The sequence below is a fragment of the Haliotis rubra genome, unplaced genomic scaffold, assembly GCF_003918875.1.
Source record: "Haliotis rubra isolate DU_JTF1 unplaced genomic scaffold, ASM391887v1 Scf31, whole genome shotgun sequence".
Classification (NCBI taxonomy): domain Eukaryota; kingdom Metazoa; phylum Mollusca; class Gastropoda; order Lepetellida; family Haliotidae; genus Haliotis; species Haliotis rubra.
Window position 1 is genome coordinate 3415970 of NW_025766980.1, and position 15043 is coordinate 3431012.

The window sequence follows — 15043 nt, forward strand, 5'->3', positions numbered from 1 at the left end:
ATGTAATATGAGAAACGATAAGAAAGACAGCAAGTTGCCAAGTTCATGTGTTCAATATGCCTCAGTTATTTTATTTGTCCATCGGTACTCAAGCTAAGATTTGACTTTTTTGTGTGTTCGCATGTAAGATGAAATTTATTGAGTATTTACTTGTACACATTAGACTTAAGGAATTGTGTTTTCATATAAATATTTGAGTAATTTACGCATATACGCAGCTTATCTGTACATCTGATTTGAGCATTGTGCTGTTGCATGAAGGCCGACATCTGGATCAACATCTTGAATAGACAGTCAACAACAATCTCAGTCATCGACATCATCTTTGACGGTTTTCTTGTAGACGTTTCTACAGGATACGTCTGAATGGCAGGACGACGTGGTCGTATCCCTCACTGAGATGGGGCGGATACGCCGACACTCCCCTACGGATCATGCCAATTAATTATAATAGCTGTATGACGTTATTGTTTGGTTGTTGTTTTACACCGCACTCAGAAATATGTTATATGGCGGCGCGGTCTGTAAATAATCCAGCCTGGATCAGACAAGCCAGTGATCAATACGACGTGATACTGATAGTAGTATAGTAGCGGGTCACCATGCCTACATGAACTGAGAGTTACAGAACTGTCAATATTTCGCGCAACATTGTAAATGTATGTTCATGCAACCTTTAGATAGATTTGAAGGAAGAGTTTATTTCTATTTATAGTTGCTCTCATACCGAAGGAAATCAGACAGATACACACGTTCTAGTGAGGCACGCAACCTCGCCACTTTGACCAATCGGTACTTAACCCTCTACTTCGGCAGCTCATCTTGACGACCCTCAATCTTTTGAAGGATCTAACGTCAAACTGCCAAGCTTCCCAAAATCGATAGGGGCGGCGGGGTAGCCTTGTGGTTAAAGCGTTCGCTCGTCACGCCGAAGACCCGGGATCGATTCCCCACATAGTTACATTGTGTGAAGCCCATTTCTGGAATATTGCTAAAAGCGGTGTAAAACTAAACTCACTCCCTCACCCAAATCGATAACAATTTCCGACATCCATCTGTTCCACGCAGTTTATCAAGATAACCTGGTGACATATATAAAGCTGCATAAGTCTGGGTGCTTCATTGCTTGTGGCTTTTCTTCAACAGCCAGCAGAATGGCCGTGATAAAACTAATAAACTGTTCAATTTAACTAACCACCTGTAAAACTGTGTCTATTTTGAAAAAAAGGCATTTAATGTTATCTACCTTAAGATTAACAAACCATTTTATATACAAAAGCATTCATAAAAATATGTACAGAAAATTAGTATTCTATCCTACCAAATTGTATGTGGTAGTTTTGGATATTTTGGGTAAAGTTCTAGTTCTATTGGGGTTGGGTTAACATAACATGGGTTTGTAGTGTGTTCCCGGCTATGGTGGTATGCACTGCCTGGCATGCACTGCGCTTCACAGTACTCCTAGTCTTTAGCCCACTGGTTGGCCAGGGCTGAGGACACTTACTTCGGGTACTTGAGTACTGGCAACGCAGACCAAGTACATAGGCATTTGGTGGTTACTTTTTTACATTCATTGAACTCAAATCCTGGCCTATGCCTTTTATATGGGGAATTAATACATTTATTTTTGGACATAGACTCTGAAATCAGAGTTATGTCTCGTTTGGGGTTAGGGGCTAGGCTGCAATGTATATTGGGGAGTTAGGGTGTTAGAATTTTAGGGTATGTTAATGGGTTAATTGCTAATGGGTTAATTGGTTAATTAAGAAGATTAAACGTTAGAGTTTATTATTTATATTTAGGGTTTATGGTCTGTAAGATTATGAATGTCTTGAAATGTGAGAATTTCACTGTGTTAAGTTGACGTTTTGTAAATATTCTAGACGTCTTTATATAGGGTCAAATGATATATAGCACATGTAAAGAAAGGTTTCTCAGAAATAATAGAACTAAGAGTGTAATCATAATATTTAATGCGTTGACAAGCGTGACACATGGTGACATAGTATACTATTCACACTTTGCTAAGGATCAAATCATGGATTCAACAGTAAACTATGATGTGGGGTCAAATTTGGTTTAAATATCTAAGCTTATTGTAAGTATGGATCCTAGGTTTCAGTATGCCATTGCACTTTATGGATCCCATATCTGCTATTGACAGGTGTTGTTTATCTGTCAATGACTCGTTCCATGTTTTGCAAAATGGTTGATTGGTGCTATGAAAACCATTTTTATGGTTTCTCGTGTGTCATGTGCGTAAGGTTAGAATAAAGTGGCTGTTTGCCTAAAGAGGGGTTACCATATCATTATTTATCCAGTTTTAAATGGATACAATTTCAAATCATAAATCTACGTTTAAGTAAAGTTGTGAATTTTTGTGATCCTTATCAAAGTGTGAGTAGTATATTACAGTCAAAAACGTCAAACAGCACTAGCAAACATTAGCTGTATAAACCAACCCCCCAAGTTTTGAGTCCACTCGTCACGCCAATGACCCGGGTTCGATTCCCCACATGGGTACAATGTGCGAAGCCCATTTCTGGTGTCCCCCGCCGTGATATTGCTGGAATATTGCTAAAAGCGGCGCAAAACCATACTCACTCATTCACTCGATCATTCAATATCTAGTGTACCCTCCTCGCGTACACACGTCGACCGAGTTCATCCCAACCAACCGCCAAATCGGTTATGCGTGGCCACAGTTGCATCTGCGATTCGCTCTCCATTGCGACGATAATTAAACCCTCTGGACACCATCATGGAAGGACAAATTGAATCTGCTTTCATCCGTGAAGACCACACGAGACCATTGACGTTGATTCCAGCAGCCATGATGTCTACCCCATCTCAATCGCGCCTGCCTGTGACATAGTGTTAGTGGTGGACGAACTGCAGGTCGCCTACAGCGGTGTCCAGCTGTCCTTAAACGTCGACGAACGGTGCTCCTGGATATCCTTACATTGTAACATTGAAGTGCTCTGTCTGAAGATCTGCTACGTAACACAGTGTTAATCATGTGCCTATCATCTCGGACTGTTGTCTCTGGGGTGACCTGGTCGACGTGCATGTTCCACTGACCCATTGGCTTGAAATCTCGGCCACAGTCTACCAGTAGCCCTCTTGACTTAACCTGCCGCTGAGTTTGACCCCTTTCAGCAAGTGTAAGAAAACGTCTCATTTTAAGCTGCAATTTCATACGGTGTCCTCCCATTAGTCATACGTCCCACTAGTCATACGGGTTAAAACAACATATGGTACGGTTGACTGCACCAACAACTACCTTTGTAATAAAATGGAATGATCCAAGAAACAAAAATACAGCTTCACATCAGTGAACTTTAATGATCTGTCTTCAGCAAAGTATACATGTTAAAATGGTGACATATTGAATAGACACTTGAATAAAAATTATTCTTCTGTTTTCAGCAAAGTATACATAAATAATCTGTACACTTAAAATGTAAATGTAAATGTTTAACAATATATTTTATTATATATATATGTCTTATCTTAGCACTTTCATACAGGTACCTGAACAGTGAACGACAGTGAAAAAGCATCAATGCATGTATATTGTCCTCCACTCCACTTTACGTTAAAGAACGTATTAATGACATTCCAACGGCCTGGTGTGTTTTTCCATACTATCCAGAAAGTTTGTTAAACATTCAGTTGTATATATTTCAAACAAAAACGAAGATTTTACAACTGTTAAGAAATAGTGTTACCAATAGCTTGACCCTTCATTAATGACGCCGAGTATAAATTGAGTTTCTCTGTTCCCTTTGTTAAGTTTTTACAAGCAATAAGATCTGATTCATAGAACCTATACACTTGAAGTTGGGTACTTTACCATCATCATTAATGAAGAAAATGTACACAACGCAAGGTCCTATAATATCATACACAAGCCAAATTCAACTGTCACTGGGCAGAGAGCCTAGGCCTATTACATAGAATATAGATCTGTACATAAACAAAATAAACAGTGATCGAGTCTGATCACTTAATTGTTGCTTGGATAGATTACACATTACAAGTTCAAATCAGATTATTACTTCATATTATCTTATCAAATAGTTTCGCTAATACATATTTATAAAAATGACACTTCACCGCGATTCAGTTCTGATGCCGTTTTCGTTCAGATATGCCACAAATCCGAGTCTTACCCTAGCTGCACACACACAATTTAGACCACAGTCTAAGATTTTTTTCAAGACAACAATCAACATAAACCACTTATCGCAACAACAAAAAATATATAATATATGTAGATTATTAAAATTCCCAAACATTCATATACATATTTCCATGCCAAATTAAATTTGGAATACATAACTGTATTTGGATATACAATTACTCTTTTGTAAATGACACTGTTATGCATAAAGTATTTTACATGTTTTGTTTTAAATTGGTGCGGAGTAAATTATAATCAGATATACATAAAACATGTTCCCCTGGGAATCTTCCTTGACGATATATCCCTGGCGGTGGTTCATTTACCAAAGAGAAGATAACTCTCATCGCATAATTGTTTCGAAGCAAGTGTCAAAATGATGTTAATCAGGTAAAATTGGCAGCGGTAAAATGTAATTTGTTTCTTTGTTTTCAGTGCATCAAATCACACTGTATGATTTTTGGAAGAACTGCAACCATACAACACTTTCTCGAAGAAATGTTGGTGTTTACGTGAACAGCGATGCTGCGACAAGCTTATATACACTTTCAATGTATCCGTTAGATCATTGTCCATCAGCAGCTGTTAAATTACGGGGACTGGAACTGTCTTTGCAGAAATGGTGAAATGTGTGTGACCGAATGCTATTTATGCATTTCAGCGTTACATGTAAGAGTTAGCAGAGACAACACAATTTACAGTTATTTAGCGACTGAACGAAATGGAAATTGTCGCAGACATCGACACTGCAGAAAGATAATCATATGTTTCATTTTCACCTCTGCAGCACAGGTTTGACCGTTAGTGGAGTCTGTTGCAGTTCGGAAACGGTAGCCATTTACACCTGTTGTCGCATTGTCAGATATTTATATTCGTGATTAACAGAATGTTTTCTTCTTCAGGCAGCCATATATCACACACTAAGCCTGGAAAATTGCCGTGGTTCATGTTAATTTTTTAAATCTCTCTCAGTTTGCAATTGAGCTGTGTGTATTGACCATGTTAACTGTTTAAATTTACATGTTTAGTTGAGGTTTGTATCATTGTTCTTTTTGAAGACCATGCAAGTATTCTGCTCGGATTGATTCAAGTGTGTTTCTGCTCTCTGAACATTAAAGGTTTGTGTTGATTATTGATTGATGTTCCCATAGCCTGCATTCATTGCCATTGGACTTTAACAATAGGTCACGCTCTTCACACATCAAGGACAATGTCACCATTATATGCTACCTGCTCACATGAATCGTGATCTGATAATCTGTTCAGGCTTATTAATTATGAATTTAGATGTTTTGCAAATTTGTATTAAGGTTACATGATGTAGAAATGATCTGTATAATTAGATAATAACAAGTTATAAATATCAGAATAATTTGTGTTTTGGGAATTGATGAAATCTATGATTGTTACTACAAATATATTCATAAATACAGTCCGTTTGATTTCATTTGAGACCGATATATTGCTCACCAACACAAAATCTAATAATTGCAACAAAACCAAATTTTGCACTATTTTGTTGCAATTATTAGATTTTGAGTAAGTGAGCAATTCATCGGTCTTAAATGAAATCAAACGGACTGTGGTCATTATCGTATGAATATTAACCCATATTGCAGTATGCACTGCCAATACCATGCACACTGTACAGGGTTTTACAGGACGCAAGATTCCTGCGTATTGGACGCAGAATTTTGGTGAAGTACCCCCAAACTAAAATCCTGTGAGTCCTTGTGGACACAGTGGAGTTTGTAATGACATCCCATATTAATGTGTAAACATTTTATTTACAGTCATTATTCTAATGACATTGAAAGTAACACATATAATAACGTAATCATTATCAAATGGGAAGCATCCATTATCATTGATTTCATGCAAATTGATTGACTCCAAATTTTGGACATGGACTCTCAAAAAAGTATGCCCTGAGTCCCCTGGACTCCTAGTTTCAAAGAGCTATGTAAAACCCTGACTGTACAAATAGCATAATTTAGATGGATTGAAGTAGTATTCAAATAGTGCCCCACCGATGGTCGAAAACTAGGAAAACCAGCATTGACCATCGTTCGATATCCCCCATATTTTTTTATGTATTTATGTCAAACTAATAGTTACATTAAATCTATCTTCTTTATTTCTGTCAATGGCAGGTACAGTGCAAAAGGTACGCTGGTCCTGTGGTCCTTGGCTAGTAAATATTCATCAGGACCACTAAATGATAAGTTTGCAGTGGTCCTGGTTGTCACTGAATTTTTTAAGTAAATGTACAATTGTTATTTTGGACCAGTGAAGTACACACAGGACCACTAATTATTGTCCACTCACTGGTCCTGTGGTCAAGTTGGAAATTCTGAAAGGTTTCTTTCCCTGTAGGTACACTGGTGATAGTGAGAGTGTGGTTTTATGCCGCTTTTAGCAAAAAAACAGCAATATCACGGCGGGGGACACCAAAAATGGGCTTCACTCCTTGTACCCATGTGAGGAATCGAACCCGGGTCTTAAGCATGACGAGTGAAACTGGTATTAGCCAACACTACCATGTATCTATAAATAATGAAAATATTATTGAAATGAATGGAATGAATTATCTTAGCTGCAGTAACCATATTTTGGTGGTCGTAATAAATCATTTTTTATTGGGTCTTGTTGCTACAGTGCTAACAGATTCTCAGTACATTCATCATGATGTATTGACAAATGCAAAATGTTTACTGCCTAAAACAACTGAATTCAAATATTAGTATCTTTGGTCATACAACAACATATTACCTGGTGAGTTGGAAACAGGTGCAATTTTTTTCGTGATTTCAACCCAGTAAGTTCATATTAAGTTGCATAAATTGAAAATAGAAGTACACAATTTTGTAAGTCGAATGTTTTGTGAAAGCTTATTGTGTTGCATATTTCGTGGGATCAAATCATGTAACTAATAGCATGGATGTTAGTGAAGTACAATGTATGTTCCTATTTGGATTCATCAGGAAAACACTGTGGAACAGCATTTTGCTTTTTGAAGCTACACATCAGACAAAAGGTTACTGCAGGTAAAATTTCATGTGAACTCCACAACAGCGAAATTTTGAAAGAATGCACAGATTAAGTGGCAGAATGAACGATTTCTGTTTGTGCGGTGCTTGATTTGAGCACTGGCTGGAATCAAACCTGATTTGTTGGATTAAGGAACAACTGCTCCACAAACTGTATTTGCCTAAGGCCTAAAAAAAATGTTGTGGTTCCGATTACCCGACCAACCCTTGAATTCTGGTGCCGACCCTATTTTTTTTAAGCGGTATGCATAAAATAAACTTGCAGATACCATTGTATTTTCCTGGCACCGACAGAAATTGGTCATTCGGATACAGAAAGTCGACATGATGGCCGCAAGCTTGATTAAATAAACAATTACACATTGATAAATGTGTTATTAGTTTGTACTTTACTTCTAAAAAAAATTCCTATCTACCTATCCTAAATTTGAAAGAGGTGTAATTGGAACCACAGCCTTTTTTTATTTGGCCTAATCATTGTTGATGGAGGACTGTTTAACACAACCCTGTAATGAGCTCAAGAAGCTCAATCACTGCGTACAACTGTGGTGTTGTGTTGTAGGTGCAGCCATCAGCCAACATGATGGGGGGAGGAGGTTCAAGTTTGGTGTGAGGGGATGGTGGACGACCTCCACACCCTGGAGCTGGCCCAGCACTTCCAGCTGACCAACATGGAAGAGGATGACCAGGCATGGCGTGTGGAGGAAGACGATGAGTCCCTGGAATTGGAACGACAATTCCAATTAACCAGCATGGAAGAGGACTTGGCAGCTGCAGAATTCCTGGAAAACCTGACTGAGATGTTAGACGGATCCTCCGACAATGAAGAAGCTTTACAGGGCCCAGATGAACCAGAGGAGATCAGTGCTGAAGTTAAGAGTAAGCTACACACATGTCTTAGATGCGAGAAAGTATTTCCTAACCCTTCCTCTTTAAAGAAACATGTCATCCGACAGCACAAAGACAAGCAGACGTATAAATGTGACACATGTGAGAAGACATTCAAACAGAACATCAACCTTGTGGAACATATGAGAGTTCATACTGGAGAAAAACCATTCCAGTGCCAGGTTTGTGATAGAGAATTCTCTCATTCTGGGAGCTTGTATCGGCATACAAGGATCCACACTGGGCTCAATCCATACGAATGTTCCGTCTGTGACGCAAGCTTCACCACAACCACCAAACTAAAGGAGCATGTTCTTATCCACGTGGGAGAGAAGCCCTATGAATGTGAGCTTTGTGAGAAGGCCTTCACGCATCACTCATCTCTCAAATACCATATGAGAAAACACACAGGGGAGAGACCATATCAGTGCGATGTTTGCGAGAAAAGCTTTTACACATCTTCCCATTTGATGCGGCATGTGAAGATCCACACTGGAGATCGACCATACAAGTGTGAGCTCTGCGGAAAGGCATTCATCCAGGCCGAATTTTACAGGCAGCATGTTAGAAAGCACACTGGCGAGACACCATTTCAGTGTAAAGTATGCAACAAAGGCTTTGTCGGAAAATCTCACCTCAAAGAACACATGAGATCTCACACAGGGGAGCGTTTGTTCAAGTGTGATGTATGCGAGAAGTATTACAGCAGCTCCAGTGCTTGCAAGAAGCACATGAGGGTTTTCCATGGAGAAAAGAAATTCCCCTGCTCACAGTGCGACAAAACCTTTTCTTTGCCTGAAGCTCTGGAGAAACATAAGAGAGTCCATACAGGAGAGAAGCCATTCCGATGTGATGTATGTTCGAAGTGTTTCATTGGCAAGAAAAATCTCAAGGATCACATGAGAATCCACAACACGGAAGGCTTTCCATGTCAGCTCTGTGGCAAAAGATACAGCAGCACTAGCAACCTCCGCAAACATGTACGTGTCCATCATGGCGGCAATCAGGTGACAACTGCTAAAGAGAATGTCCAGGATGTGCCACAGACCAACACGGAAACAGAGGTGTCTGTCCAGGATTCTGTCTATGACCTCCTGGAGAATGAGGACACAGAGAAAGATTATGAAGAAGCATCCTCCATCTTGGACCTCTTTCATGAGCTGGGATCAATCAGCAACTCTTTCGACCAGACTCAGGATTTGTAAGTGTCTCAGAAATAGGATATACATCTTTGTAAAGCCATGCAGCCGAGAGTGGACTGAAGTATGTCCACCTCTGTCAGTGAATATTATTGAGTTCATTATTAACTTTATTACATGGATATGTACACATGGATTGTACTACATATGAGAAAATTGAAATTGGATACTAATGTTTTGGAGTTAAGTCCATGGTTCTACATGTTTTGGAGATCAGAGATTTCCCCATCTTCAAGTCTCTATGACATTCTGTTGGTTGCTATTCTTACATTGATATAGTCTCAGTACTGTTTGTGGCCTTCGTATTTATCATAATGTGTCAACTTTCTATGATGTATCAGTGCACACTGTTGATAAAATATTTTAAATTTATCACAAAACGCACATCGATCCTTCCTGTGATGTGCTAGAGGTGAGACAGTGTAGGTTGTCCTGTCGGTTGCAAGGCGTTTTTTTGTACACAAGTCAGCAGCAGTGGTAGATATGATATTGATGCAGTTACAAAGTAAGAGAGCATAAAGTATTCATGATCAGGATTTTGCTCGAGACAAATTTCAACAAAACATTTTCATGATTTTTCCACTTTTGATGGGACCTTCTTCTATAGCATTACAAAGTTGGAAAGAAATTTCTGGACTTTTTCAGTGACAAAGTCCAGTTTAACCTATTTGAAAATTGAAGCCCTGATTTCTAATTTCTAATACTGCATGATGACATGTTCCTCATGATTATTAATGAATTATATCACTGTTGTTCAACATAGTTGTGGAAGCACTGCAAGTATGTTGATGAGCGCACCCCTTTTCATCCTCTTCACTGTCACATCTCTAGCTTGCATACTTTGTGATCTGTTCTGAAGCCTCTAGAGTCAGTTCCAAAGGTTCTTTCTTTCTGGGAGTATGATGCTCAATATGTTTGTTATCTGTTATTCTAACCAAAGGATGATTTTTATACTCTATCATGTTACTATTTTCCCCTCTTCATATCGCCTCCTTGTCAGTCCCCAAATTAGAAGATGAAGCTACTCTGTTTTCAATTTTGCGGTCCTTTATCGTTGATGTAAGACCGCTAAATGTAATTTAAAAACCGAACGCATTAGTGTGAGGTTTTAAATTAAACATTTAGCGGTCTTGTGTTCTTGCGCGCCAAACAGTTTGGTTTTAAAACGCTTATCAGTTGTGCTAGAATGAAAAAAAGCTACCCTGTTTTCAATTTTGCGGTCCTTTATCGTTGATTTAAGACCGCTAAATGTAATTTAAAAACCGAACGCGTTCAAAAACACCAAAGATGCCGCCGAGATAGAAATTGCCGATGTCCGACATGTTTGTTTACAAACAATAGGGTCAACGAGTCCGTTGTATTCATACGCGGTGAATCACTTTAACTGTCATTTAAGTACGGGTTTGATGAGCTCTCAGCCAATCAGAATCGAGTATCACACATTGTCGTGCTAGAATAATCAATAATACCTGTAAATCCGAGAACATGATTCTAAAACCTGAAAAATATATAGTACTCCTTTATTTCCTAACATTAATCTTCCAACCATCTGGCTAGCTATTCTCGAAACGTTCGAAGCCCTACGAACTTCTTAAACCCATTCTTAACACATTGGCTACGATCAAAGTTAAGAATTCTTAGGGCTACGAACGTTTCGAGAATAAGGGCCCTGGTCTCATCTACCCAAGGTCTGTTGGTGCATGGCATTCTTCAGTCCATTCCTCTACACCTGCCTGTGTGCTCCTTCGTGTTTCCAGGTTATTAAGTCGATAACAAAGTTCACACAACGCCATGTGTTTACCATGATTTGAGCCGAGGACCCGGTACTGTTCCTTGTGCATGAGGATGTCCATGTAAGCTGACGTGTTGGACATGAGCCACTTAAGATGCCTCCCCAGTGCCTCCGGGCTGGCAAAGTCGGCTGCATCGATATATGTCCCATTTGGTACAAGGTGTTTGTAGTCAGCACCTCCCCGGACTACAGGGACACAGGCGTCGTTGAAAACCTTGTACAACTTTTCCGTAATGTAGTCTTTACAGAAGGAGTTTTCAAATGACAAATAAAACCAGTAGGTATCCTGCAACATACCTAAGCATTTTGGATCAGATCTTGGACATTTCATTGGTCCACAGTTTCCAAAAATGTCAACGTCAATTATCTTCTGAATCCTTTTGACATATGCCATTCGTCTAGATTCTGTTCTACAATGGCTAACAAACCATGCAACTGCCTTCGTCTTGTGCTGCACGATATTTAGAAGATGATGATAGGAGTGCGGTTTCAGAACTGGTACAAACATTCCCACGGGCGAGAAGAGGTCAGAGTCTGTTTGGTATGTCAATGTCCAATTTAATTCTCTTTTCCATTCTGGTTTGTACATTGTTTTTGGAAGATGACAAGGACTTTCCCAGGCATAAATCACCCACACTTGCCCCGGTGTTCGGGGTGGAGGTTTGGGGGACATTGATTGTCCATTAAAGAGCACAGCGTCTGCGTCTGTCCTCAATGAGCCATTCGTCGACAACAAACAGTTGCTGTATCTGCACATTTGCATATAACCTTTTAGTGCCCATTCCATCCAGACTGGAAGTCGATCAATTACAATAAGCTTAGTTCCATTTCCAGTGTAATGTGTCAAAGACTTGTTTGTGAAAGGGAGATCCATATTGACCACATCTATTGGAGTCCAGTACTTTGTGATGGCTTCTTTAAAGACAAGCCGAGATGCAGTATGTTGTAAGACTGGATAGGATTGGGCGGCTTTCTCGACAGACCTCTCGTTGGACGCATGGTTAGTCTGATCACTTTTAGCTTTCTGATGGATATTGGACACATTGTTACTCTTAACCTTGCCTTGTCCTGAACGTTTCAACCTTTTAGGAGATCTGTTATCTACTGTCTTGTGTTCCTTCAGAGCTGACAATTGACGCACTCCTATTTCATCGAAGAGTGGAAACACGTCACTACTGGTATGTGATGGTAATGCACAAAGGTAGACGATGTATGGGAGTATGGATGCCCCGCATAGTATTAAGAAGATGCAGATTCGATGGTTTAGATGATTCATCTGAAATTATACATAAACCGTATCTTTAAAATGAATATGGTAATGCTCCATCCAGTAAGAAAAGCGTTAAGTATCACATATTCATTAAGCATGTGGTATGTGGATGCTTTTTAGACCAAGAAGGTAATTACACAAATATACTTTTACCGGCTAAGCCTTAAATTGTTTAAATTATTTTGATTTGTTAGTGATATATTAACACAAGCTTATGAAATAGTTGGAAGTGCACGGTAAACCCTGAGTTGAATAGAGATTTTGCATGCTCAGTGAAATGTTTTTTTCTGCCTTATATTTGTACGAGTATATTGAGTTTCCATGCCGGTGAATAAGCACTACGTCCGCACACGTCCCCAGTAAGATTGAAGTGCGGCAATTCCGTCCGTAGTCCGACAATTTCGTTCGAACGGGCCGGGAATCTCTTTTAAGTATGTTGTCACTGTAAACAGGCGCCACTTCGTCCAGTCCGTTCGCACACAGTTCGAGCCTGATCCAAACATTTGCCAAGGACGTACTGAGAACGAGTTTGGTGTGATAGGGGTATAAGTATGCACCTAATCTGGTAGTAACCGTGAAATAAGAAAAATAAAAAGACTACTAAATTGATCACGGTTCTCATCGAAAGCCACGCCACATCCAGTTGTCGCGAACCATATAGCGAAGTTTAATTGATTTTAGCCAGAATTGCATTGGGTTTGAAAAACCAAACATATACTGTTTTTAACATTCGTTGCAGAAAACCTATAATTTTTAAATATATCTATAAACCAAGTGTGGAAATTTGAACCACCCGCATCAACCACAATAATCACTCCCAGCATGTACATGTTGAAAGTATGGTTTAGTACCTTTGTATATCTAACATGTTTGGACCCGTGAAGATCCGGGGTAGAATAGGTCTTCAGCAACCCATGTGCTTGCCATAAAAAGGCGACTATCTTGTTGTAAGAGGCGACTAACGGGATCGGGTGGTCAGGCTCGCTGACTTGGTTGACACATGTCATCGGTTCCCAATTGCGCAGATCGATGCTCATGCTGTTGATCACTCGATTGTCTGGTCCAGACTCGGTTATTTACAGACCGCCGCCATATAGCTGGAATATTGCTGAGTGCGGCGTAAAACTAAACTCACTCCCTCACTCCCTCTCTCACTGTAACATGTTTGTCACCCTACCGGGAATAACAAATGGGCAGTCTATTCAACTACTTCATTCTAGTGATAACACATGTGGGCAACTCATAGTCGCTCTCTGTGGTGAAACGTATTACCAGCGAAGGACTAATGTAAGTCATGACAGAAACAATGATAAGATATTTTAAAATAAAAACCGCCACATTATGCCAAATGGTTATGATAGCGTTGTTCACTAAGCCTAATGGAGCTTGCTTCAACTAAATGAGTTGAATGGAACACTTAGCGAGAACGCTCGGCTTAATGGGAAAAGAATCATTACCCCTCTCAGCAATGACTGGATCAGAATTGCCGGATATAGTTCCCTATCAAGAGCTGTGCATTCATCTCGATCAGATTTTTAGTACAATAGGTAATATTCAACGCGAAAGTCCTTCTTCTCTGTTAAGAGCTGCTACAGTTGAAGATGAAAATACAATAGCGGTAGAACCGAATCTTTCTCATTATTACAGTACAAAACGTCAACGCGGGGTATGATCACAGAACTCAAAGTGTCTGTTTTTAGATATTAAACATCAACCTGTGCATATATTTTTTTTAAGTCAAAGGCAAAGTCAAAGATATTTATTGTACTTAAGGCCTCCGGCCCATATACAAGTAGTACAAGTAAATATACAGCACGTGTTACAGACATTTCACAAAAGAAATTACAGTTCAGATAAGATATTGCTTCTAAAGATAACTGCATGCTTTACATAAATCGCAAGATTACGTATTTCATTTTGATTTTTGGTGGATAAAATGGAAACAAAGGCATTTGAAGGATATTTTGACAGGTAATTATTTGGGATATACTTTTTTCTTAAATCAGAATAATGTGGGCATACAAAAGCGAAGTGAATTTCATCTTCTATAGCCGAGTTACATAATGGACATATCCTTAAACGTCTCTCTGCTGAAAATAGTCTGACCTTATATACTGATAAGTCTAACAAGCCCAATTGAAAATTGACAATTGTGCGTCTGATATTTCTAGATGTCACTACAGATAGATATAGTTCTGGTTGAATTAAGCTCTTATGTGATCTATACAACTAATATCTTGAACTATTGTCTAGACAGGAATGCCATTCTTGATAATACAGGCTGACAGATTGTTCTCGAAAATGCTTAAGAAATAGATTAATATAACCAGCTGTTTGATTTAACCAATCAAATCCAAAGCCATGAGAAAATAAAAGATTTCTAATATGAGACGCCCATGTTGTCTTACCCCTATCATCTAAATGTACATGAATGTTATAAGCTAGTTTTGGGATTCTTTGTTCGTGAATTCCAAGGATCTTAAACAATTATTTTAAACATCTGATTTGTTAATTTACATATATGTCGGATATCTACCGCATTCTCCATAAACAATACCAGTTGGTGATGCTTGCGTTACATTTAATTTTTTTTTACATGATCAAAGGTGTAGTTCTTTTTCTAGACTTTCATGACGTTGAAATCCCCAAATGTCAGAC

General features: G+C 39.0%; 2 protein-coding genes across 2 annotated transcripts in view; one reads left to right on the top strand and one right to left on the bottom strand.

Moving 5' to 3' along the window:
- Nucleotides 1-7802: 7802 nt before the first annotated feature.
- On the top strand, nt 7803-10291 carry LOC124283151 (zinc finger protein 501-like). The gene has a single exon (XM_046719179.1). The coding sequence runs from the start codon at nt 7854-7856 to the stop codon at nt 9327-9329; it is 1476 nt and encodes a 491-aa protein (XP_046575135.1). The 5' UTR covers nt 7803-7853; the 3' UTR covers nt 9330-10291.
- A 536-nt stretch (nt 10292-10827) lies between these two features.
- LOC124283121 (alpha-(1,3)-fucosyltransferase C-like) overlaps nt 10828-15043 on the bottom strand; it is a 32355-nt gene continuing 28139 nt past the window's right edge. Inside the window, exons 4-5 of the mRNA XM_046719150.1 lie at nt 10993-12391; nt 10828-10872 (exon numbers count right to left, since the gene is read on the bottom strand). Coding sequence (XP_046575106.1) covers nt 11003-12391 — 1389 coding nt within the window. The 3' untranslated portion in view covers nt 10828-10872; nt 10993-11002. The remainder of the gene's footprint in view (nt 10873-10992; nt 12392-15043) is intronic.